The 22,896-nt window shown below is 40.7% G+C and overlaps 1 protein-coding gene across 1 annotated transcript; it reads left to right on the forward strand.

Moving 5' to 3' along the window:
- Window positions 1–3,364: 3,364 nt before the first annotated feature.
- On the forward strand, window positions 3,365–22,212 carry LOC142336962 (immunoglobulin-binding protein 1-like). The gene is made up of 3 exons (XM_075385959.1): window positions 3,365–3,878; window positions 4,331–4,687; window positions 21,886–22,212. The coding sequence occupies exons 1-3, from the start codon at window positions 3,391–3,393 to the stop codon at window positions 22,067–22,069; spliced, it is 1,029 nt and encodes a 342-aa protein (XP_075242074.1). The 5' UTR covers window positions 3,365–3,390; the 3' UTR covers window positions 22,070–22,212.
- The last annotated feature ends 684 nt before the right edge of the window (window positions 22,213–22,896 follow it).

Below are 22,896 nucleotides of genomic sequence, written 5' to 3' on the forward strand. Positions count from 1 at the left end.
CTGTGTGTCGCTCAGATAGCCCTGTAAAATCTTGGCCTTACGTAATTGGTCTTACGTAAGAGTATTACATGCTCAATTTGGTCGAAAGATTTGGAAAAGTTAAAGAGAAATTAGTTACTTTCTCGATTGTTCTCAGGAGTGAATTTGTATATTTTATCTGACTAGGTAATCATGTGAAAAAAAACGGGATGTACATGTCTGTTTCGAAACTACGTTTAAAAGACGGCTGTATCTTGGCCAAACTGTCTCGTCAGCCTTTTTCGTGTGTTTTTATTTAGATAAAATCCTCCTGTCTAGTTTTGTTATCATAGTATTTTTCTCTTACTTTACTCTGGGTCTTTCCCACTATAGTACCCCCCCCCCCACGAAACTGTAGCCCCCCACTATGGTATAATTACCATGTATGGTGGGGGGTGGTCTATTAGTTATTTGACCACTAAGCTGGGGGGGCTTTAATGGGAAAGACCCGTTACTCTTATTGGTAGATCGATATCAAAATTCCCGGATCTTTTCGTTTGTGCCCCTAGCTTAGTGGGCGCATATTATTTGCACCCCCAGACGCACATCCCATATTTTTACATAATGATTTACTATGTAATGGCACGTGCTCTAACTGGGGCGCATAACGTACTGGAAGGGGGCACAAACTGAAAAGATCCAAATTCCCTTTGAGAAAAGACAGTAGACAAAGGACGATATGAAGTTCGAAATACATTGAAAGTGGTAAGATCTTGAGCTTTTCCAGTCTGATCTAATAATTAGTAGGAAGAAAAGCGTGAATTCAGTTTAACGCAGTGGTACAACAAATTACAAATCAAATAGAAGCCAGCGTTAAGAAAAGCACGTACATTAAAGGTACATAGAACAATATTAGCAGTTGTATATAATTTAAAAGGAGAAAAGCGTGAATTCAGTTTAACACGGTGGTACAACAAAGAGTAAATATTAAATAGCTTCAGGAAAAGACATATAATAGCAATGTAAAGAGCATTAGATTACATTAATAATCATCGCGTCTAGAAACAAAAATTATTTGAGCCTTCCCTCTTCTATAATGGCCCCTATGGATGATTCGGTTAGTTCCGGTTTTTTTTTAAAACTTTGCAGCCTCTAATGCATAGGAGGCAGCTTCGTAGAAGTGCAAAGCTTAACTTCGTCCGTATGTAACTAACAATATCGCTAAAACCCTCTTCTCGTTTGTGGCTCAATTTCTGAGCTATCCTTGTGATGACTTTGTTTGTGTTGGGACTTGCTCCGCCAGTACATGAGAAGATCAGTGGCGTGAAGGAGCTCTGTTTAACCTCGACAATCCGCTTTTCATATTTCAGTTTCTTCAGTGATTCATGATACCTGTAAGCGTCCTTGGTGTATTTTGGACATGATTTGGCATGCGGATTCAAGACCTTGACGTGGAAGAAGGTACGCTGGAATCCATTTGCTTTAATGTCGAGTCGAGCCTCATCGTCTTTGGTTACTGAGTTGCTTGCAAAGCTCTCGCCTTGAAGCCGAAGAAGTTTCGGCTCCATCTGTACATCATAGCAAACCTGACTCAACAACTCTCCGAAACAATTATGGATTTCGTTATGCCTCAGGTGAGTATATCCTCCTTTCGGGCAGTGGAGGGAGTGTGCGATTGTCCATTTTTCTCCACATGCGCAAAATTCGGGGGTTCTCTCAAGGTCCCAATGATATCTCAAACACAGCCCATCTCGAAATTCAGATTTCTTCATGTTGAATCCGTATTTTTTAAGTGGCAGAGCATTCAACCAATTGGACGAGTCCTTCTCTGAAACTAATGTCACAATGAATTGTTCTTTTTCGTCCATATCATTCAGTACTTGGTTTCTGCGCTCAATTAACGACTTCGAGTTCTTTTGTCTTATCTGTATCCTTAATTTGCTGAATTGAGATTCGTCTTCTCGACAGGCTGCGAAGGCATCGGAAATTAGACATGAGTTCGGGTAGTCATTCAGTCGCTGATCTGGATGTTGTATATTCAGGCCTCCATATCTGAGGGGCAGAGCCAACAATTTCCGCATTGTTTCATCGGGATTGGGTTTGCCAGTGATGGCTGTAATCAGTTCCGTTTTAATATGATTCTCGATTGTGTCAAAATGTTGGTGCATATCTGGTGTTGTTCTGGACATGAATGTCAATTTATTTTGCAGGCCTTTGGTCAGACATGCGTAGGCATTCTGTGATGATGTTTTGGCGAACTTTGCAAGTTTTTGTATCATGGTTATCATTTTCTCTGTGAAATCTTTTGTTTTCTCCGCGCAGGCTCTTCTTTCCCCAATTACTGATCCCAGAACTCGAGTACCATCAGTAATCTCGACTTCAGAGTTCTTGAATGTGCGCTCCACCTTCTTACGTAAGCAGTTTTTCACTATCAGTTGACATTTCGGGGCATTAACAAAATAGCCGAAGGCTTTCCCTATTGTTTTGAGGGTCTTGAAGGCATCCAAATCGGGAAGTGTCTCGGCCATGCTGCCATCATCAGCGTACCATTTTTGAACGATTGATGGATTCAACTTTCTGATCATTGGCATGATTGAAATGCCATACATTGCCATGGCTATTGTTGTTGTTGTTGTTGGGGATTTACAGTTTTCATTTTTGTCCAAGGATCCATTTGACTACTTTCTTTTGAAATCTTTCAAGCTGTTGTAGCTCACCTCGGTTCGGATTTGTGCATGCAGAGCCATATAAGAGTACTGGCAAAATTAGTGACTTGTAGAGACTTGGGTCACCTTGTGTTCTTCCTTCTTCGGATAGTAGGGTTTCACCATTGACAAATAGTTTAGACGGGTAGATATATGAATTGTAGACTGCTGATGTTAGCGAAGGACAGATTCTGTCAATATTCCGCATAGCTAGTTTCCTATGGAGCGCATTGAAGGCATTTGATGCATCAATTAGGAGGATAGCTTCAGTTTCTGGTTGCTGGTATGTTTCTCTAAGCGAATGTATAGCGTGCTCAATTCCACATTTTTGTCCAAGACATAGTTGGGTTGCATCGCCAATCGTTTGGAGATCTTTTGAGATGCATCTGAATATGCATCTGCCGATAATCCGTCTGAGAACTTCTCCAATTCCACTGGGGCGGATGCCTAGGCATTTGTCTAAGGGCATTAGTGCTTTAGTTTTGTTTGCGCACCAGACCTGGGAAGCGCGGCTTTTGGCGAAGCGCGAGCCCAGTATATTGCTGTAAGTTCAAAATATAATGAATTTTGGCAGTTAATCACGCTGTTGTGATGTTTCATAGTGGGGGCGCACTGTTCCGTCCATTGGGTTCATCATACCTCCTCTTCCCTTTTGTTTGGACATGTTAAAAAAATTAGCTAGTGCTCATTTCAAATTATTTACTTTGCGTTTGATTTTAAGGTGCTCATGAATTCATTAGACAGTTCTGACAATTTACCTATTTTATTCCAACGTGCGAGCGATTTGGTCGATGGGCTCAAGGAGTCTTCCATTGAACACTTTGAAGAAAATGTTAGAAGTGCCATAAGCTCGTTGGAAACTTGTACCAAAATGGTCAGTTCGTTACAATTATTCAGCAAAAACGAGTCTGTAGAAGAAATCAGTACATCTTCTTTGCAATATTTACTACTACCAGCTTTATTGGGCGACATGACTAATATTTTACCTTTAAATTCACCGGAGGCTCGATTGCCTAACCTGAGGAACACAATCAGCTATTATGACGACTTTTTGAAGAGATGCCAGAATTATGAGCTTTGTAATGATGTTCTGCTAAGCTCGGCATTTGAGAAAAACGAATCTCAGAGTATTGAAGCTCAGTTACAGCAAAGAAGTAAATTGATAGCAAAATACAAAGAGCGAAAGCAGCTAAGAACTATGATGGAGAACCTCAGGTAATTTTGATTGATAGTTCTTTTTACTGGATCTCCACCAAATAGTAGTAAGTCATGTCTCTAAAGAATTCGATTGACCAGTGAGTTTTGTCAGTGTAGATCACAAAATTGAGATCACGCCAGAAATCATTTCACGACGAGAAAGATTTGCACTAGGATGCAAGATATATTAGAGCATCCGATCGATATTCTTGATCATTTTTCTACTCTTTGCAAGTTTTTGAACCCCTTTTTTAAACATTTAAAAATAAATTTCTCAAGCTCATTTGATCGATTTTACTGCGTCTTAAGTGTCAAATTAATTGCAACATTCCGCCCAATTGCCACAATGTAGCTGCATAATATCAATGATACAATTAAAAATTTCGGGGTAATTTATATTGAGCTTTTTCAAACTTGGTTGATGCATTGTTTTTTGAAGACGAGATTACCAACATGATTGATGTTATTAGGAAAACTGAATCATCAACAGACGAGGAATCTTGCCGCAAGATTTTGCTATTGAAAATTCAAATTGCTATTGAAGAAACTCAGCATACTTTAAGCCATCTAATACGAGAAAAGCAAATGCTCGATGAGAGGTTCAATAACAAAATCGGAGAATTGCCTGACAAATATGCGAAACACGAGAACATTAGCGTACCCTCTTTACATAAACCTGCTGTGCTGATACTCACCAGAGACCAAGTTCAGAAGGCCGTCTTTGGAGCTGGCTATCCCTCAGTTCCAACAATGACACTGGACGAGTGGTACGAGCAGCAATGTGGGAGTTGCTCGGACGGGGGTGCAACTGAACGACTTCCAGAAAGGTCAGTAGGGGATGGAGGAATGTGTCTGTGAGCTATATTCAACAAAATTTTCTCGTTAGAATTTCAATTTAAACAAGCCTTTGACTCATTTAGAAATATCGGAAAGTTTAACTTACAGTTTAAGGGCAAATTGATTAAGTCACTAGTTTATTATAAATGAATCTTCAAGAAATTGTGCTTAGAATCAATACTCGGTTCAAATTGATGAATCTAGATAGCTATAATTAGAGTAAGATTATTTTCAGCATGTATTGAATGTTTTTGATGAATCCGGAATTGCGAATGATTTCTTAGAAAAGTGCAAATGCAAACTATCATTGTATTCCTAGCCTAATTGTTGCAATAGACTTATCAAATAGCAATTTCGTTTGCTGTTTAAAAAGTAGCTATTCAGATAACTGTGTTCGAGGAATCAGATAAGAGCGGGATAGCCCTTGATTTATAGGGATTTTAGAGATCCGATTTATGGTTCAATGAGATCCAGATTCATTAGAACTGATGCTGCTCACCTAAGATCAAATTACCAATTGCATATAAAAACTACATTATTTTTTGTTCCTAAATTAATGATTACAGTGGTAATCAATGGAGTTAAGTCAGCTTCGGCAAAACAAAGACAAATTTGATCATTTTTCTACCACTGTCGATGAGATCCGTGACAGTGTTAAAACAGTTGAATGTGATTGGTCTAGTGTTGTGAAAACTTTATCTGAGAATCAGTCTGACAATTCTGCGAAACAGACTGTTGTCTTTTAGAACACTCCTGAAAATTTTTCTAAAAACTACTTACAATCCAAGCAGGCTGATAACAATGCAGTTCAGCAGTCTTTCAATAAAATATCTGCCCCTGCGAAGTTTTCTTGATGTTAGATTGATTGGTAAGACAGACTCTTCGAACACTTCCAAGCCTCACCTTGTTGAGGTCACTTTGAAGTATGTATTTGATCGCAGGGTAGTTATGAGCTGCGCAATTTGAAGTTATTTTACTGCGCTAAGAAGATCGAAATATAGGAGGAGCGTGAAGATTTCTTTATCGCAACTTCGAGCCTTACCCGTTCCCACTGCATAATTAAATATTTACTACTACCACCCTTACTATTTTTGAACCGAGTTGTCATAACATATCTGCTCTTCAAATGCGAACTAAGTTTACGAATTTATGCATCAGTAACCATATTGATCTGTTTTTCTGACCGAGACCTCACTTGTTGGTTCTATAGATGACAGCATTTTATACCTTTTCAACTGTTTTAATGTTATTCCTCAAATGGACAGATCCAACAACATCGTCGGTGATGTTGCTATTCTTACCTCAGTTTACGCTGCGAGATCTGTCGATTGGCTTCACGCTCTGGATGTGATTATCCATCCGCCGTAGCAATAAATCTGCCTCAGGAATATATTTATCTATTTGTTTTTATTTTACCTTCAACCGTTTCGCGGTGCCTTTAATGTTTGGAATGACAGTGCAGCTGAATCAGTTGCGTTTTCCACTGATCAAGGTGCAAGTCTTACCTGCAGTTCATAACATGAGCTAATTTGTTATGTACTAGGTAATTTCAACATGACTGGTTTGGATTGGGAGATAATTACCGGCACTAATTGTCGTGAATGTGTTTGTTGAAATTTGCGCCGAATAGAATTTGATGCCGCTAGTTTTATCAACTACGCACGATAAGAGCAATGATATGGACATTCTATCACGCGACTCAGACTATTAGACACATTGTATCTTTTAAAATTTGCTCGATTAGTTAACATCAAACAATTGTATTACGTCTACATGATTGAGACCCTTTCCCCTTGTCGTGCGAAGGTTTTTTCTTTTAACGATTCAAAACATTTTATCTTCCTTTGTTTATAACTGTTGCAATATTTCACATTTTCTTGATACCTCTCGATAGATGATATATCCATTTAACAGTTTTTTGATTCTGCTCCTCATTTCTATTCTTCACAGCGTTAACTGTCTTAACGCTATTCGCAGGTTTTGTTAAGAACCCCGAAGCGAGCAATCTGCAGAAGTTAGAGGAGACTTAAGAGTCTCCCTGCAACAGTCTATCGAACTCAACAGATTTTGTTTTATCAAGAGCTCGATTACTGTTGCTTTCTGTAGTGTAAGATTGTCACTCACTTCTAAACAGACTATGCGATTCTCATTAACCCACTCCCAACTTCCGCTTCACAATTCTGTTTATTTTGTGTCGAATTCTCTATCAGCGAGCGCTTTCAGTACGTTTTCTCAGCTTTTTTCAATGAGAAGCGCTGAGTCTTCTTTTTATCCGACTAAGCTTCATCCACTGAAGATTTCCAAGCCTCTATTGCTTCTATGAAAAAACAGGTCTCATGTCTAGTACAAAAAGAACGAGTTAAAAGTCTTACGGTTTTCGGCCTGGAAAACGGCTCAGCGACTGTCTTGTTCTTTGTGTGTTCTTGTTCTTCATCGTTTTCAGTTCAGTCTACTCACTCTTCAGTTTCCTTTCCAAACTGCTTTTGTACATCCTCTTCATAAAGGGGGCAAAAAAATTGCCTTGAGAATTATCGTCCAGTTAGTTCGTTGCCCGAGATATCCCTTGTTTTTGAGAGACTACTATTTGAATTTATACATCAGAATATGTGCCACCATCTTCATCTCAAACAGTTTGGCTTCCAATCGAGAAAAAGCCCGTTCACGCAATTGATACAAAGACACTATTCGCAGAAAGTTTAAGGGTACTTGTCTTTACACTGTCTCTCTTGGTTACCAGAAAGCATTCGACGACGTTCCTCATACTATTCTCATTCACAAACTTGGAACATTCATTCAAATCGTTTTTCTCCCTCTTTATTTCTTACCAAATTGATTGTTAACTAAAAAGAAGTAATATATCTGGTGTTATTTCAGAGTCCCTACACATTCTCAGTTGAGTTCCTGAGGGCTCTGTTCTCGATCCAATCGTTCCTATTTTATGTAAACGATTTGTCTGGTGTTTTTTATACTGTATTTCATATCTTTTCTGATGCAGAAATGAAAATGTCCTTGACTTCTAGTGATCTAGCTTGACTACGGCTTTGGAATCTTGAGAATAGACTGGTATTGAATAGAATGAGAAGGGAGTCTCTTCTGTTTACCTATTCTGTGAAGTCCGCTTTATTTCTTTGTGGTATTGCTTTTGAAACTTGACTCGTACAAGAAGCTTGCTGTAATAATTGATAAGAATCAAAGGGACTAAACCTGCTGAAATCCAGCTTGTGTCATTTACACGAGAAATTCATTGTCTTTAGAGGTCTATTCCGTTCAATACTGTCAGCAATATAATGTATAGTTTTGTTCGTTATGGAAGCCACGTATGACATACTAATAATTCATTGATGATGAAGCTCGACAGATTTCAATTTTGTGGCTTTGTATGAGGATTTGGCAACAGAATTTCTTATGTCGAGTTTCTTGGGAACAATAGTTTTTACGCATTTGTTTTCACCTGCAACCTGGTCCTCACATTTTTTTAAATCCAACTTCTCAATGAAAAGTATGGTGCTGATTTTTGAAAGTATATTAAAGTAGCCGCCAAAAAGGCTAATTTTCGTTCATCAGCATTCAACATTTTTCACATTGTACTGCTCACTAAAATTGCCTACAATTCTTTTTCTGGACGTGTCATTTCTCAGTATAAGTTCCTGTAACGACATGGAGTAAAAGACTTTTAAAAATCTACGTCCACATGTCATTCGTCGGCATCTAATCCGCGGGCTTAAATCGTTTTCCTCGGATAGTTATTGCTTGTTTTATACATGTTGTTTGTTGCCAATTAAACACCTGTAGAACTTCCAAAAGTGTGTTAATAACTGTTTGTGTACAACAGATAATGTCTCTTTTGAGACGTAAGTCTCTCTCTCTCTCTCTCTCTCGTGATTTCTCTCATTGATCATGGGTATATTTCCTGGAGCTTTTTTATCTCAAATCCAAATCACCATCTTGATATAGTAGTCAGATCTCTGCTGTAAGTTTTTACTTCTGTAAAACAAAACGAACTATATTTGTTTTTTTGACAGTGTTAATCCTTCTCTGCTTAGTTTCTTTCTTCGCAATATTTTTACTCGCTCAAGTCTGAATTGACCAACAGAGGGTAAATATGTTGACCGACACAGGAAATGAGCAGGAGTTTTCAATCTTGGGCACGAGATTTGTGGCAACGATGCAGATGAAGGGGCTCTTCAAATCACAGCTGGGGAGAGAGGCGTAACCCAATGAGCATCCAAAACTGGCCAATGGTGCAAGCAATGATGGGAAGAAAATCCACAAGGTGCTGATGGAGGGAAATGCGAAGGAATTTGCTGACTTCAAGAAGAGGAACAATATGTTGTGCCAACTGGCACTGACTCTAGATGCAACATCACCCATGCTAATGAGCCATGTCTGTGTGGTAGACGACGGCATAGTAGATGGAGAAAAGGCTTGGAAGCTTTCGATTGAGATTTCAGAGTTGGGAGACGCCGACAGTGGTGACTTTGTTGGGACAGCTGGTTCGACTGCTGCTCGAAGAATCTGAGGATCCGGACAGCTTCATCAGAAGAAAAGAGCTGCTCACAAGGCTGCAAGAAGGCGGGAAAGATGTCTAAGAGACCCTCTTCAGCGCCTTGGTCCTGCAGAACTCCTATGAGAGCTCAGCACAGACAATGGACAAAGTGGTGAAGAGCTGTTTCAAAATGCCTTGTTTGCAATTCCTGGACACTTTGTCAAAGGCTGCAGGTAGGATGTGACAGCGCAATGTCAGTGAGGGTGGGTCCAACATTGGCGTTACCAGACGTGTTCTGGGTGGCTCATTCCCAGTGGAAGACAATAAGCATGCTAGTAGACAATGATTTTACAGCCACATATTGCCAACATCGATTCGTTCATGGACTTGGTGCCCATTTAATGAGTGGTCTAAAATCCCAAGGTAGAGGCTGCTAGAGTGGTGGGCAGAGGCTGTGTGAGGTTAAGCATACCCTCAAACAGGGGGAAATCCAATGCGAATTTGCACGTGCCTGACTATTCAAACCTCTCAATCTCAAGATGCACGCAGTGGAGACGTAGCTTCTTTTTCGAGAAAAACAGCTGCATAGTCGACTGGTTTATCTAATTCAAGTCGATGTGGTCAGAAACGGACCAGAGACAGGGGAGCTGGAAAGTTTGTTCAAGGTGTGCGTATTGGCCAAGATCACTGACTCCAGTACCAAGGGTGGCAGAAACACAAGCAGAGGAGAAACTGGAGAGTATTTTCACAGATGTAAATTGTCCTTTAGAGAGTATAGTCGCTGTAAAGGTTACGTTTCGTTCGCTTTTTGTTCGCATTTCAGTACACAAGGTTTAATTTGGATTGACTCACCAAGATAATATGGGGAGCAGCAATTCTTCATGAGACAAGGATAAAAAGCTCTCCTCTCACATTCGTGATGTAGAGATGAAAATTGCCACGCAGAGCTAATGCGAGGTGTAAAACCTAAGCTCTCATTTACTAAGTTGTCTATTTTCGGATGCACAGTCTATATCTTAGTAGTCAGATTTCAGCTGTAATTTTTGCTGTAAAATAAAGCGAACTCAATCTGTTTTTACAGTTAAAATACTTGTCTGCTTGGTTTCTTTCTTGGCAATTTTTTTGCTCGCTCAGGTCTCAATTGACCAACCGAGAGTAAAGATGTTTACCGACACAGGAAATGAGGAGTGTACAATCTTGGCCACGAGATTTGTGGCTGTGATACAGACGAAGGGGCTCTACAAATCACACTTGGCGAGGGAGGAGTAACCCAATGAGCCTCCAAAATTGGTCAATCGTGCACCTAGAAGAATAATCACAAGGTGCTGAAGTGTATGTGGGAGTTGACCACATAGTAGATGGAGAAAAAGCTTGGAAGCTTTTGCAAGAGATATTTCAGAGACGCCGACAGTTTTGACTTTGTTGGCACAGCTGGCTCGACTGCAGCCCGAAGAATGTTAGGATCCGGACAGCTTCTTCATCAGAAGACAAGAGCTGCTCACAAGACTGGGGTGGAAAACCAGGGGAGGAAGTCTCAGAGACCCTCTCCAAAGCCTTTGTCCTGCAAAACTTCTATGAGAGCTCAGCGCAGACAAGAGACAAAGTGGTTCAGAGCTGTTTCAAAGTGACTTCTGTTTGCGATCCCTGGACACTGTCAAGGATTTCAGGTAGGTGACAGCGCAATGCAGCAATTTTGGTGAGAAGATTCGCCTGTACAGGGCATGTAGTAGACAAAGAGTTGGAGGTAAACCGGAGTTAGTGGGGATGAGTCCGACAGTTGCGTTACCAGACGTGTTCTGGGCGGCTAATTCCCAATGGAAGACAGCAAGCATGCTTGTAGACAATGATTGTACAGCCACATATTGACAAACATTGATGCGTTCATGGACTTGGTGCCCATTTAATGAGTGGTCTAAAATCCCAAGAGTAGTGGGCAGAGGCTGTGTGAGGTTAAGCATACCCTCAAACAGGGGGAAATCCAATGCGAATTTGTATGTGCCTGACTATTCAAACCTCTCAGTCTCAAGATGCACGCAGTGGAGACGTAGCTTCTTTTTCGAGAAAAACAGCTACATAGTCGACTGGTTTATCTAATTCAAGTCGATGTGGTCAGAAACGGACCAGAGACAGGGGAGCTGGAAAGTTTGTTCAAGGTGTGCGTATTGGCCAAGATCACTGACTCCAGTACCAAGGGTGGCAGAAACACAAGCAGAGGAGAAACTGGAGAGTATTTTCACAGACGTAAATTGTCCTTTAGAGAGTAAAGTCGCTGTAAAGGTTACGTTTCGTTCGCTTTTTGTTCGCATTTCAGTACACAAGGTTTAATTTGGATTGACTCACCAAGATAATATGGGGAGCAGCAATTCTTCATGAGACAAGGATAAAAAGCTCTCCTCTCACATTCGTGATGTACAGATGAAAAATGCCACGCAGAGCTAATGCGAGGTGTAAAACCTAAGCTCTCATTTATTAAGTTGTCTATTTTCGGATGCACAGTCTATATCTTAGTAGTCAGATTTCTGCTGTAATTTTTGCTGTAAAATAAAGCGAACTCAATCTGTTTTTACAGTTATAATACTTGTCTGCTTGGTTTCTTTCTTGGCAATTTTTTTGCTCGCTCAGGTCTCAATTGACCAACCGAGAGTAAAGATGTTTACCGACACAGGAAATGAGGAGTGTACAATCTTGGCCACGAGATTTGTGGCTGTGATACAGACGAAGGGGCTATACAAATCACACTTGGCGAGGGAGGAGTAACCCAATGAGCCTCCAAAATTGGTCAATCGTGCACCTAGAAGAATAATCACAAGGTGCTGAAGTGTGTGTGGGAGTTGACCGCATAGTAGATGGAGAAAAAGCTTGGAAGCTTTTGCAAGAGATATTTCAGAGACGCCGACAGTTTTGACTTTGTTGGCACAGCTGGCTCGACTGCAGCCCGAAGAATGTTAGGATCCGGACAGCTTCTTCATCAGAAGACAAGAGCTGCTCACAAGACTGGGGTGGAAAACCAGGGGAGGAAGTCTCAGAGACCCTCTCTAAAGCCTTTGTCCTGCAGAACTTCTATGAGAGCTCAGCGCAGATCAGAGACAAAGTGGTTCAGAGCTGTTTCAAAGTGACTTCTGTTTGCGATCCCTGGACACCGTCAAGGATTTCAGGTAGGTGACAGCGGAATGCAGCAATTTTGGTGAGAAGATTCGCCTGTACAGGGCATGTAGTAGACAAAGAGTTGGAGGTAAACCGGAGTTAGTGGGGATGGGTCCGACAGTTGCGTTACCAGACGTGTTCTGGGCGGCTAATTCCCAATGGAAGACAGCAAGCATGCTTGTAGACAATGATTGTACAGCCACATATTGACAAACATTGATGCGTTCATGGACTTGGTGCCCATTTAATGAGTGGTCTAAAATCCCAAGGTAGAGGATTCTAGAGTAGTGGGCAGAGGCTGTGTGAGGTTAAGCATACCCTCAAACAGGGGGAAATCCAATGCGAACTTGTATGTGCCTGACAACTCTTCAAACCTCTGTCTCAAGATGCACGCAGTGCAGACGTAGCTTCTTTTTCGAGAAAAACAGCTGCATAGTCGACTGGTTTATCTAATTCAAGTCGATGTCAGAAACGGACCAGAGACAGGGGGAGCTGGAAAGTTTGTTCAAGGTGTGCGTATTGGCCAAGATCACTGATTCCGGTACCAAGGGTGGTAGAAACAGAAGCAGAGGAGAAACTGGAGAGTATTTTCACAGATGTAAATGGTCCTTTAGAGAGTAGAGTCGCTGTAAAGGTTACGTTTCGTTCGCTTTTTGTTCGCATTTCAGTACAAAAGGTTTAATTTGGATTTGACGGATATAGAAAGATGTTTGCTCTTTGACTCACCAAGATAATAATAATAAGGGGAGCATTAATTCTATATGAAACAAGGACAAAAAGCTCTCCTCTCACATTCGTGATGTAGAGAAGAAAAATGCCACGCAGAGCTAATGCGAGGTGTAAAACCTAATCTCTCAATTATTAAGTTGTCTATTTTCGGATGCACAGTCTATATCTTGATATAGTAGTCAGATTTCTGCTGTAATTTTTGCTGTAAAATAAAGCTAACTCAATCTGTTTTTTACAGTTATAATAATTGTCTGCTTGGTTTCTTTCTTGGCAATTGTTTTGCTCGCTCAGGTCTCAATTGACCAACCGAGAGTAAAGATGTTTACCGACTCAGGAAATGAGGAGTGTACAATCTTGGCCACGAGATTTGTGGCTGTGATACAGACGAAGGGGCTCTACAAATCAGTTGGCGAGGGAGGAGTAACCCAATGAGCCTCCAAAATTGGTCAATCGTGCGCCTGGAAGAATAATCACAAGGTGCTGAAGTGTATGTGTGGGAGTTGACCGCATAGTAGATGGAGAAAAAGCTTGGAAGCTTTTGCAAGAGATATTTCAGAGTTGGGAGACGCCGACAGTTTTGGCTTTGTTGGCACAGCTGGCTCGACTGCAGCCCGAAGAATGTGAGGATCCGGACAGCTTCATCAGAAGACAGGAGCTGCTCACAAGACTGGGGTGAAAAACCAGGGGAGGAATTCTCAGAGACCCTCTCCAAAGGCTTGGTCCTGAAGAACTTCTATGAGAGCGCAGCGCAGACAAGAGACAAAGTGGTTCAGAGCTGTTTCAAAGTGACTTCTGTTTGCGATCCCTGGACACTGTCAAGGATTTCAGGTAGAAGATGACAGCGCAATGCAGCAATTTTGGTGAGAAGAGTCGCCTGTACAGGGCATGTAGTAGACAAAGAGTTGGAGGTAAACCGCAGTTAGTGGGGATGGGTCCGACAGTTGCGTTACCAGACGTGTTCTGGGTGGCTAATTCCCAATGGAAGACAGCAAGCATGCTAGTAGACAATGATTGTACAGCCACATATTGACAAACATTGATGCGTTCATGGACTTGGTGCCCATTTAATGAGTGGTCTAAAATCCCAAGGTAGAGGATTCTAGAGTAGTGGGCAGAGGCTTTGTGAGGTTAAGCATACCCTCAAAAAGGGGGAAATCCAATGCGAACTTGTATGTGCCTGACAATTCTTCAAACCTCCTCTGTCTCAAGATGCACGCAATGGGGACAAAGCTTCTTCGAGAAAGAAAACAACTTATGAAACTCCAGAAGAGAACTTGCTTCCCCTGCAGCGTTCTCGAGTTCAGGTTGGGATAGGAAGTAGCATAGTCGACTGGTTTATCTAATTCAAGTCGATGTGGTCAGAAATGCACCAGAGATAGTGGGGGAGCTGGAAAGGTTTTTCAAGGCGTGCGTATTGGCCAAGATTACAGACTCCAGTACAGAGAGTGGCAGTAACGCAAGCAGAGGAGAAACTGGAGAGTATTTTCACAGATGTAATGGGTCCTTTTAAGAGTCGCTTTAAAGGTTACGTTTCGTCCGCTTTTTTCGCATTCCAGTACACAAGATTTGTTTTGGATTTGACGGATATAGAAAGATGTTAGCTCTTTGACTCACCAAGATAATATGGGGAGCCGCAATTCTCCATGAAACAAGGATGAAAAACACTCGTGACGATGAGAAGAAAAATGCGCAGCAGAGCTATGGCGAGGTATAAAACCTAAGCTGTCAATTATTAAATTATCTATTTTCGGTTACACAGTCATGAAGGAAGAAAGGGAAATCATCAAACTTTAACTTATGGCACTGGAAGGAAAGTTTGTGGGTTAGATTGAGAATGATAATGGATACCTCTTGCAAATACCAGTTGCACGCAAGGTTATGGATGCTCAAGGTATTATCATCAAGGAATCTGAAGAGGTCTCAAACCCTGAGCGTGAAGACCCGAGACACAGTTTTGAGACGATGCCGCGGATGTTGAAGCAGCACTAGATAGATTTATTGCAACAGCGAGCCAGAGAGGCTCAGAGATCCTAGAGGACAGTGACGCAGAAGACCATTCAACCAACGACACGGCTGGTTGCAATGATGAGGCACAGGAGCAAGTGGAACGTGCAGAGCCCAGACCAGGGACACGAGAGAGAGGCACTTTCTGAAATTTTTCTGGATAAGTGGGGACCCATCTTGCTGTGATTGACGAGACTATGCGGAACTCAAGGCAATCTATGAAGCCAAGAAATGCGATGATCGGAAAAGTGGCACTGGTCATTGAAAAATGAGGTCAAGGCTCTCCAATACATGACTTGGAATCCAGTTTGACCACCCACGGACAGACGTAATGACGGGAAAGTTGGTCTACGATTTGAAATTGGGAAACAGTTTGAAATTGGGAAACACTTTCAAACTGTTTCCCAATTTGAAATTGGGAAACAAATTGGGAGCGAAAGGCTTCAAACAAGTGGAAGGGCTGGACTTCTTTGAGACTTTTGAGCCTAGCCTAACTGTAAGCCGTAAACATTCTGGATTCTAATTCAACTATCGGCGATGCAGCGCAACGAAATTCACCAGTTTGATGTCAAGACCGCTTACGTTCCCCAAATGAGGAAGAAGTGGATCTGGAACAGTGACAGGAATTTATGAAGCTGGTGTCAGATGGAGAGAAATAAGTATGTCGACTAAATAAATCAATTTCTAGTTCGAAACAGGCTGCTAAGAGCAGGGGTTCACCAGAAGCCGGAAAGATCACTGCTTGTCCGCAAGAGCAGAGACAGATGGTTACACATTCATTCTGGTTTAGGTTGACGACGTCATAGAAGCATGCAGAAACATGACAAACCAATCTCAAGAAGCCCCTAGAAGCATCTTTTTAAATGGAAGACTGTGGAGATTTTTAAATGGAAGACCCTGGTTTCTGGGTCTCAGTCATGTGAGAAGAGGGTGAAACCAAAATTGACAAAGAACTCTACATAGAGACAATGCTTGAGCGTTTGCAAATGAATGATTGCAAACCGTCAAGAACCCGTCGAGATATTTCAGAGTTGGGAGACGCCGACAGTTTTGGCTTTGTTGGCACAGCTGGCTCGACTGCAGCCCGAAGAATGTGAGGATCCGGACAGCTTCATCAGAAGACAAGAGCTGCTCACAAGACTGGGGTGAAAAACCAGGGGAGGAAGTCTCAGAGACCCTCTCCAAAGCCTTGGTCCTGCAGAACTTCTATGAGAGCTCAGCGCAGATAAGAGACAAAGTGGTTCAGAGCTGTTTCAAAGTGACTTCTGTTTGCGATCCCTGGACACTGTCAAGGATTTCAGGTAGAAGATGACAGCGCAATGCAGCAATTTTGGTGAGAAGAGTCGCCTGTACAGGGCATGTAGTAGACAAAGAGTTGGAGGTAAACCGGAGTTAGTGGGGATGGGTCCGACAGTTGCGTTACCAGACGTGTTCTGGGTGGCGAATTCCCAATGGAAGACAGCAAGCATGCTAGTAGAAAATGATTGTACAGCCGCATATTGACAAACATTGATGCGTTCATGGACTTGGTGCCCATTTAATGAGTGGTCTAAAATCCCAAGGTAGAGGATTCTAGAGTAGTGGGCAGAGGCTGTGTGAGTTTAAGCATACCCTCAAAAAGGGGGAAATCCAATGCGAACTTGTATGTGCCTGACAATTCTTCAAACCTCCTCTGTCTCAAGATGCACGCAATGGGGACAAAGCTTCTTCGAGAAAGAAAACAACTTATGAAACTCCAGAAGAGAACTTGCTTCCCCTGCAGCGTTCTCGAGTTCAGGTTGGGATAGGAAGTAGCATAGTCGACTGGTTTATCTAATTCAAGTCGATGTGGTCAGAAATGCACCAGAGATAGTGGGGGAGCTGGAAAGGTTTTTCAAGGCGTGCGTATTGGCCAAGATTACAGACTCCAGTACAGAGTGGCAGTAACGCAAGCAGAGGAGAAACTGGAGAGTATTTTCACAGATGTAATGGGTCCTTTTAAGAGTCGCTTTAAAGGTTACGTTTCGTCCGCTTTTTGTTCGCATTCCAGTACACAAGATTTGTTTTGGATTTGACGGATATAGAAAGATGTTAGCTCTTTGACTCACCAAGATAATATGGGGAGCCGCAATTCTCCATGAAACAAGGATAAAAAACACTCGTGATGATGAGAAGAAAAATGCGCAGCAGAGCTATTGCGAGGTATAAAACCTAAGCTGTCAAGTATTAAATTGTCTATTTTCGGTTACACAGTCATGAAGGAAGACAGGGAAATCATCAAACTTTAACTTATGGCACTGGAAGGAAAGTTTGTGGGTTAGATTGAGAATGATAATGGATACCTCTTGCAAATACCAGTTGCACGCAAGGTTATGGATGCTCAAGGTATTATCATCAAGGAATCTGAAGAGGTCTCAAACCCTGAGAGAAGACGACTTGCCTACTAGAGAGCCCAGACAATGACAAAACAGCCAGGGCACATCTGCAATGAAGCATGAATCTGAGCGTGAAGACCCAGGACACAGTTTTGAGACGAAGCCGCGGATGTTGAAGCAGCACTAGTTAGATTTATTGCAACAGCGAGCCAGAGAGGCTCAGAGATCCTAGAGGACAGTGACGCAGAAGACCATTCAACCAACGACACGGCTGGCTGCAATGATGAGGCACAGGAGCAAGTGGAAAGTGCAGAGCCCAGACCAGGGACAAGAGAGGCACTTTCTGACGTTTTTCTGGATAAGTGGGGACCCATCTTGCTGTTATTGACGAGACTATGCGGAACTCAAGGCAATCTATGAAGCCAAGGAGTGCGATGATCGGAAAAGTGGCACTGACCATTGAAAAATGAGGTCAAGGCTCTCCAATACATGACTTGGAATCCAGTTTGACCACCCACAGACAGACGTTATCACGGGAAAGTTGGTCTACAATTTGAAATTGGGAAACAGTTTGAAATTGTGAAACAATTTCAAACTGTTTCCCAATTTGAAATTGGGAAACAAATTGGGAGCGAAAGGCTTCAAAGAAGTGGAAGGGCTGGACTTCTTTGAGACTTTTGAGCCTAGCCTAACTGTAAGCCGTAAACATTCTGGATTCTAATTCAACTATCGGCGATGCAGCGCAACGAGATTCAACAGTCTGATGTCAAGACCGCTTTCTTGCGTTCCCCAAATGAGGAAGAAGTGGATCTGGAACAGTGACAGGAATTTATGAAGCTGGGGTCAGATGGAGAGAAATAAGTATGTCGACTAAATAAATCAATTTATAGTTCGAAACAGGCTGCTAGGAGCAGGGGTTCACCAGAAGCCGGAAAGATCACTGCTTGTCCACAAGAGCAGAGACAGATGGTTACACATTCATTCTGGTCTAGGTTGACGATGTCATAGAAGCCTGCAGAAACATGACAAACCAATCTCAAGAAGCCCCTAGAAGCATCTTTTTAAATGGAAGACTGTGGAGATTACACTGGTTTCTGGGTCTCAGTCATGTGAGAAGAGGGTGAAACCAAAATTGACGAACTCTACATAGAGACAATGCTTGAGCGTTTGCAAATGAATGATTGCAAACCTTCAAGAACCCCAGCCGTCTTGATCTTAACTTTTCAGTCAGCAAAGTGGAGACAAAGAAGTAGATCAGAGAATCCACAGAACTCAAAACAGACGAGGTCAGATATCTTGTTCAGTTTTTTTTCAGACGCATGAATGCAATCACAAATCAATAATGGCAGTATGTAAAACGACTATTACGATATCTGCAAGGTTCAAAACCATTAAAACTTTTTTGAAGAGGCTTGTAATAATTTAGTGGTGGAAGATGATGCAGATTGGTCTGGAGATATTCAAAAAATCAACAACTGCATACTACTTCAAGCTCAATAGACTTTGCGCAGCACTCAGATGGTCTTTTTAAGGCAGGCCAAAGCTGCTCTTTCATTAGCGCAGATTAGTTTATCAGGGCATGGCAGCAGCGGTTCAGGAAATTGTGTACCTAAGACAACGCCCGGAGGATTTTATATCGATAAAAATATCCAATAGCAATTGGCGAGGTCAACCAGAATTGTATCAAGCTTTTGGAAAACTTGGTTTATGCTGAAAAGAAGCAAACATCGAGACAAAGTTGTACCTAATTCTGGACAAGACAGAAGATAGGACATTTTCAATTCCTTACGTTCCTACAGATAAAATGGCAGCAGATATTTTCTTAAAATCCTTTCCCGCATCGATTGTGGAAACATTTAGAAGTGTTAATGAGAAAAGACTCTAACACCACACTGAGACTTGCGCGGATTGCGTAGAGTCTACGCAATCCTTGTAAGTGTGAGTATGGTGTTAGTGTTTCGATTCAAGCTAAAGCACTAAACTTAGTTAGGAGCAGCAGAATTTTTAACTTATCAGTTTAATCGGACGGGGCAAATTGATTCGTCTTTATTTTATTATAAATTAATCGGGAAATTGCGCTTAGAATCAATAATTGGTTGAATCTGATCAATCTACAAAGCTATTATTAGAGTAAGATTATTTGATTTTCTCAGCATGTATTATTGATTGGTACCTCCCGAATTGTGAATGAATTCTTAGAAAAGTTCAAATGCTCCCTATTTATTGTGTCCTTGGCGAAAGGTTTACAGGAAATTTGTGAACGCCGACCATTTTTTGGTGAACCTTTTGAACTTTGCTATAAATCATGGTGTTGTCATTAGATTCCAATCTTGATTTTTCTCATTGATAATGGGTATATATAGGGGCAGTTTCAGAGCCTTTTTCTCTCAATTCCAAATAACCATCTTGATCTATTAGTCAGATCTCCACTGTATATCTCCGAACTCTACTGCAATAATTATTTTGTTATTCTCTCATTCTTTAATAATTCGTTTTTCTAACTTAGTTAAAAATGCGCCTGTGAAATTTCATGTACCAATATTTCGAGTTATAAAGCCACTGTTATATCAATTATGACGATTTTGTACATAGTTTTTGCCAGTTCAATTCGAGCGTTTTCTTATTTTGGTTAAAATTTCTTTGACATTTTTCTTTAATTTTGTTGCCTTTTCGAAGACTCATGAAGATTGAGTTAACTTTGGTATATTGGTTATGTGATACGCAAACATTTCTCCATGCAAGTGAGATATTTTCCTCTTCTTTCGGAAGTAAAGGATTTGACAATCCAAATTTTTTTTCTTGTGGTCTTCTTCAAACAGAATTTCTTTTTTGGAAACAATTAGTCAATGCCTTTGCTCCAAGATACAAGCTGGCATCCAAAAAACCCTATTCAAATTTACTCAGACAAAAATTAAAAGACTGAAAATTTCGAGTGTTCCGCGTATATTTATGCCAGTCGATGTCAACTTTTCTACATAGTATGCTGGCAAACAGTAGGACGACGTGTAACTCTTGATAAAGCGCTAGTGGTAAAATCTTGAGTGTGGCTAAACTGGATATGTACGATTGCTGTATCTGCCAACAATTTTGGTGGAATTTGGTTTCAATTCGGAGACCAGTTAATTACAAAATTGTCTGTTCAAAAATGCCGTTTTGTTGATACCGCTTTAAAGTTATTAATTTGAGAAAGTGAAATTGCGGTCTGATTATTGCCATATTACTTTTGACTTTTTGCTGAACTTTCTTTTAATTATTTTGATGGCTATTTCTCTTCGTAGAAACTCAGTTAGTGTTTTAATTATCACAATTTTTGTCCGTTTTTGGATCATTTTTTTCTCAAAATAACCGCTTTGTGATATATTTGAGCTGATTTTGCATCTGGTGTCAATATTTGGTAGCAGCAGTTTGCAGCAGTCTCTAATAAAGTAGAAATCAAGTTTTTCGAAAAGGTTTTAGCTGTTGTCTTTGATAACGATACGTTCAGTTCAATTGGAGCGATAAAATCAAGAGAAACTACACAAATTGGTAAAACCTGGTGATAAAGACAATTATTGTTTGTTTTCCTTTTTTTGCGCTAAAAGTTGTAAACTGCGGCCTTTGATTGACAAAAGCAAATACAAATTTTTTTTGGCATCCGATTATAGTTGTGATTTTTTTTCGGGATTTGTAGTTATTGTTTTTCCCCTGATGACGAACCTACGATTTTTTGATGACCTTAAGATAAGGCACTTTTAAAAATATATATGCTTTCCAGTGTGATTCTAAAGGCAAGCTTGAAAAAAAATTTAGGGTGAAGCAAAATGAAAGTTGAAAAAAAAACCAAAATTTAAAAAAATATTGGTCACTCTAATGGTCATAAACTCCTTTAAGTAGTCATTTGCTTTGTAAACATGTATGCTGTTGCCAGCAGTAAGCGCTCATGGTCTTCTTTTGAAAGCACCCTGTAAAAGGTGACGTTGGAATCTTCTATTGCTTTTAGCTACTCAAAGGAAGGTAACTATTGCTTTTTCAAAGGAAGGTAACACTTGTTAACGTGCTGAAAGAAAACTTTATTTTAGTTGAGACGATTCGCTGAAAACCAAATATTGGATGAATGATGAAGCGCTTCCACTGCCATAAATACAAAATATTTCCACTTATTATTTTGAGTATGGCACTGATTAGTAAAACCAAGTTATCTCTGGCTGCAAAGGACGAAATTAAAATTGGGCGTAAACATCAAATTCAATCAATCATTTGATTTTGAAAGTTGAAGTTGGCTTGATTGATGACTGTTAGAACAAATATTTTTGTACATATGAAACCTTCCCAATGCAGTGATTTGATGCCTTATGTAAATACGAATGTGGGAAAATTGTGCCGCGCTCAGAGTTTTCTTGACATGCCATACAGGGCAATATTCGGCTGTGTATTTTTCGCTTACAAGTAAGAAAATTACTAACGAAACATTTCGATTTTCTGCGTGTTTTAGAGGTCTCAAGTCACGTACTGGGGATCCTGAATTGGACTCTCAGTTGGAAAGGAAAGAAAAAATAGAGCGTGAAGAGTGGCAGGAAGAGAGAGACGATGCTAGTTTGTTACAGAAGAGAAGGAACTTTGATGATTATAAAGATGATCATCGGAGGGGATCTGGTAACACTATTGGCAAAGGATAGTGCCAATAGGAGCATTTCCTTTACATTCGTTCTTGTCTCGAAGACGCCAAACGCAGCAGAAGCAGGCTTTTCCTTGATTGATAAGTTTTGTGTCTCTCGTAGTAACCATTAGTTGCAATCTGAATTAACTATTTTGTTATAAACAGTTTCAAAGTCTTAGCTTTGTGGGGACATCGATATGGACAAACATTCATACGCGCCATACTGTTTAACAGCGTCAAATTAGTAGATGAGAGTAATGTTTTCTCCTGTGCTGGTTATATACAGGCGCATCATCGGTTCCTTTGCAATTGTTACTTTGATAAATGAGTGATTTGTTTTCACTTTATTTTGTAGGTTGTTGTTATGTAATACAAAAAGTGTATAAATTAGATCACTACTTTTCGATGTATCGGGTTATCAATGAATAGGAACTGGGTCGGTAGGAAAAGTGAAATCCTTGATAAAGAGTGTCGAAAGCAGTAGTACATGTGCTTATAATTGTGGTCGCGCAATTCGAAAGTTTAATACAATTTGCACGTTTTAGTGTTTCTTGCATGCGTTATATTGATGTACCGCGAACAAAACTGTTAATTGATACTGAAGATTACGCCAACTGTTAGTGTAGAAACCAGGTGGTGTATTTGGCTCACTTTTCACCTCAGGTACCTCTGCTAACAGTTTTTGAAGATTTTTAGACCTGTCGAAAATGTGGAAAAAACGTGCAAATGTGGATTTTTGAGATGTAGCACCTCAAAACTAGTAATCACGCTCAAATAAACTTCTTTATTAGCAACAAATTTGGAGTCTAACTTTGAATGAAGCCACATTAACGAAGAGAATACGTC

Source organism: Convolutriloba macropyga, chromosome 3, assembly GCF_964194025.1.
Source record: "Convolutriloba macropyga chromosome 3, txConMacr16.3, whole genome shotgun sequence".
Classification (NCBI taxonomy): Eukaryota; Metazoa; Xenacoelomorpha; order Acoela; family Convolutidae; genus Convolutriloba; species Convolutriloba macropyga.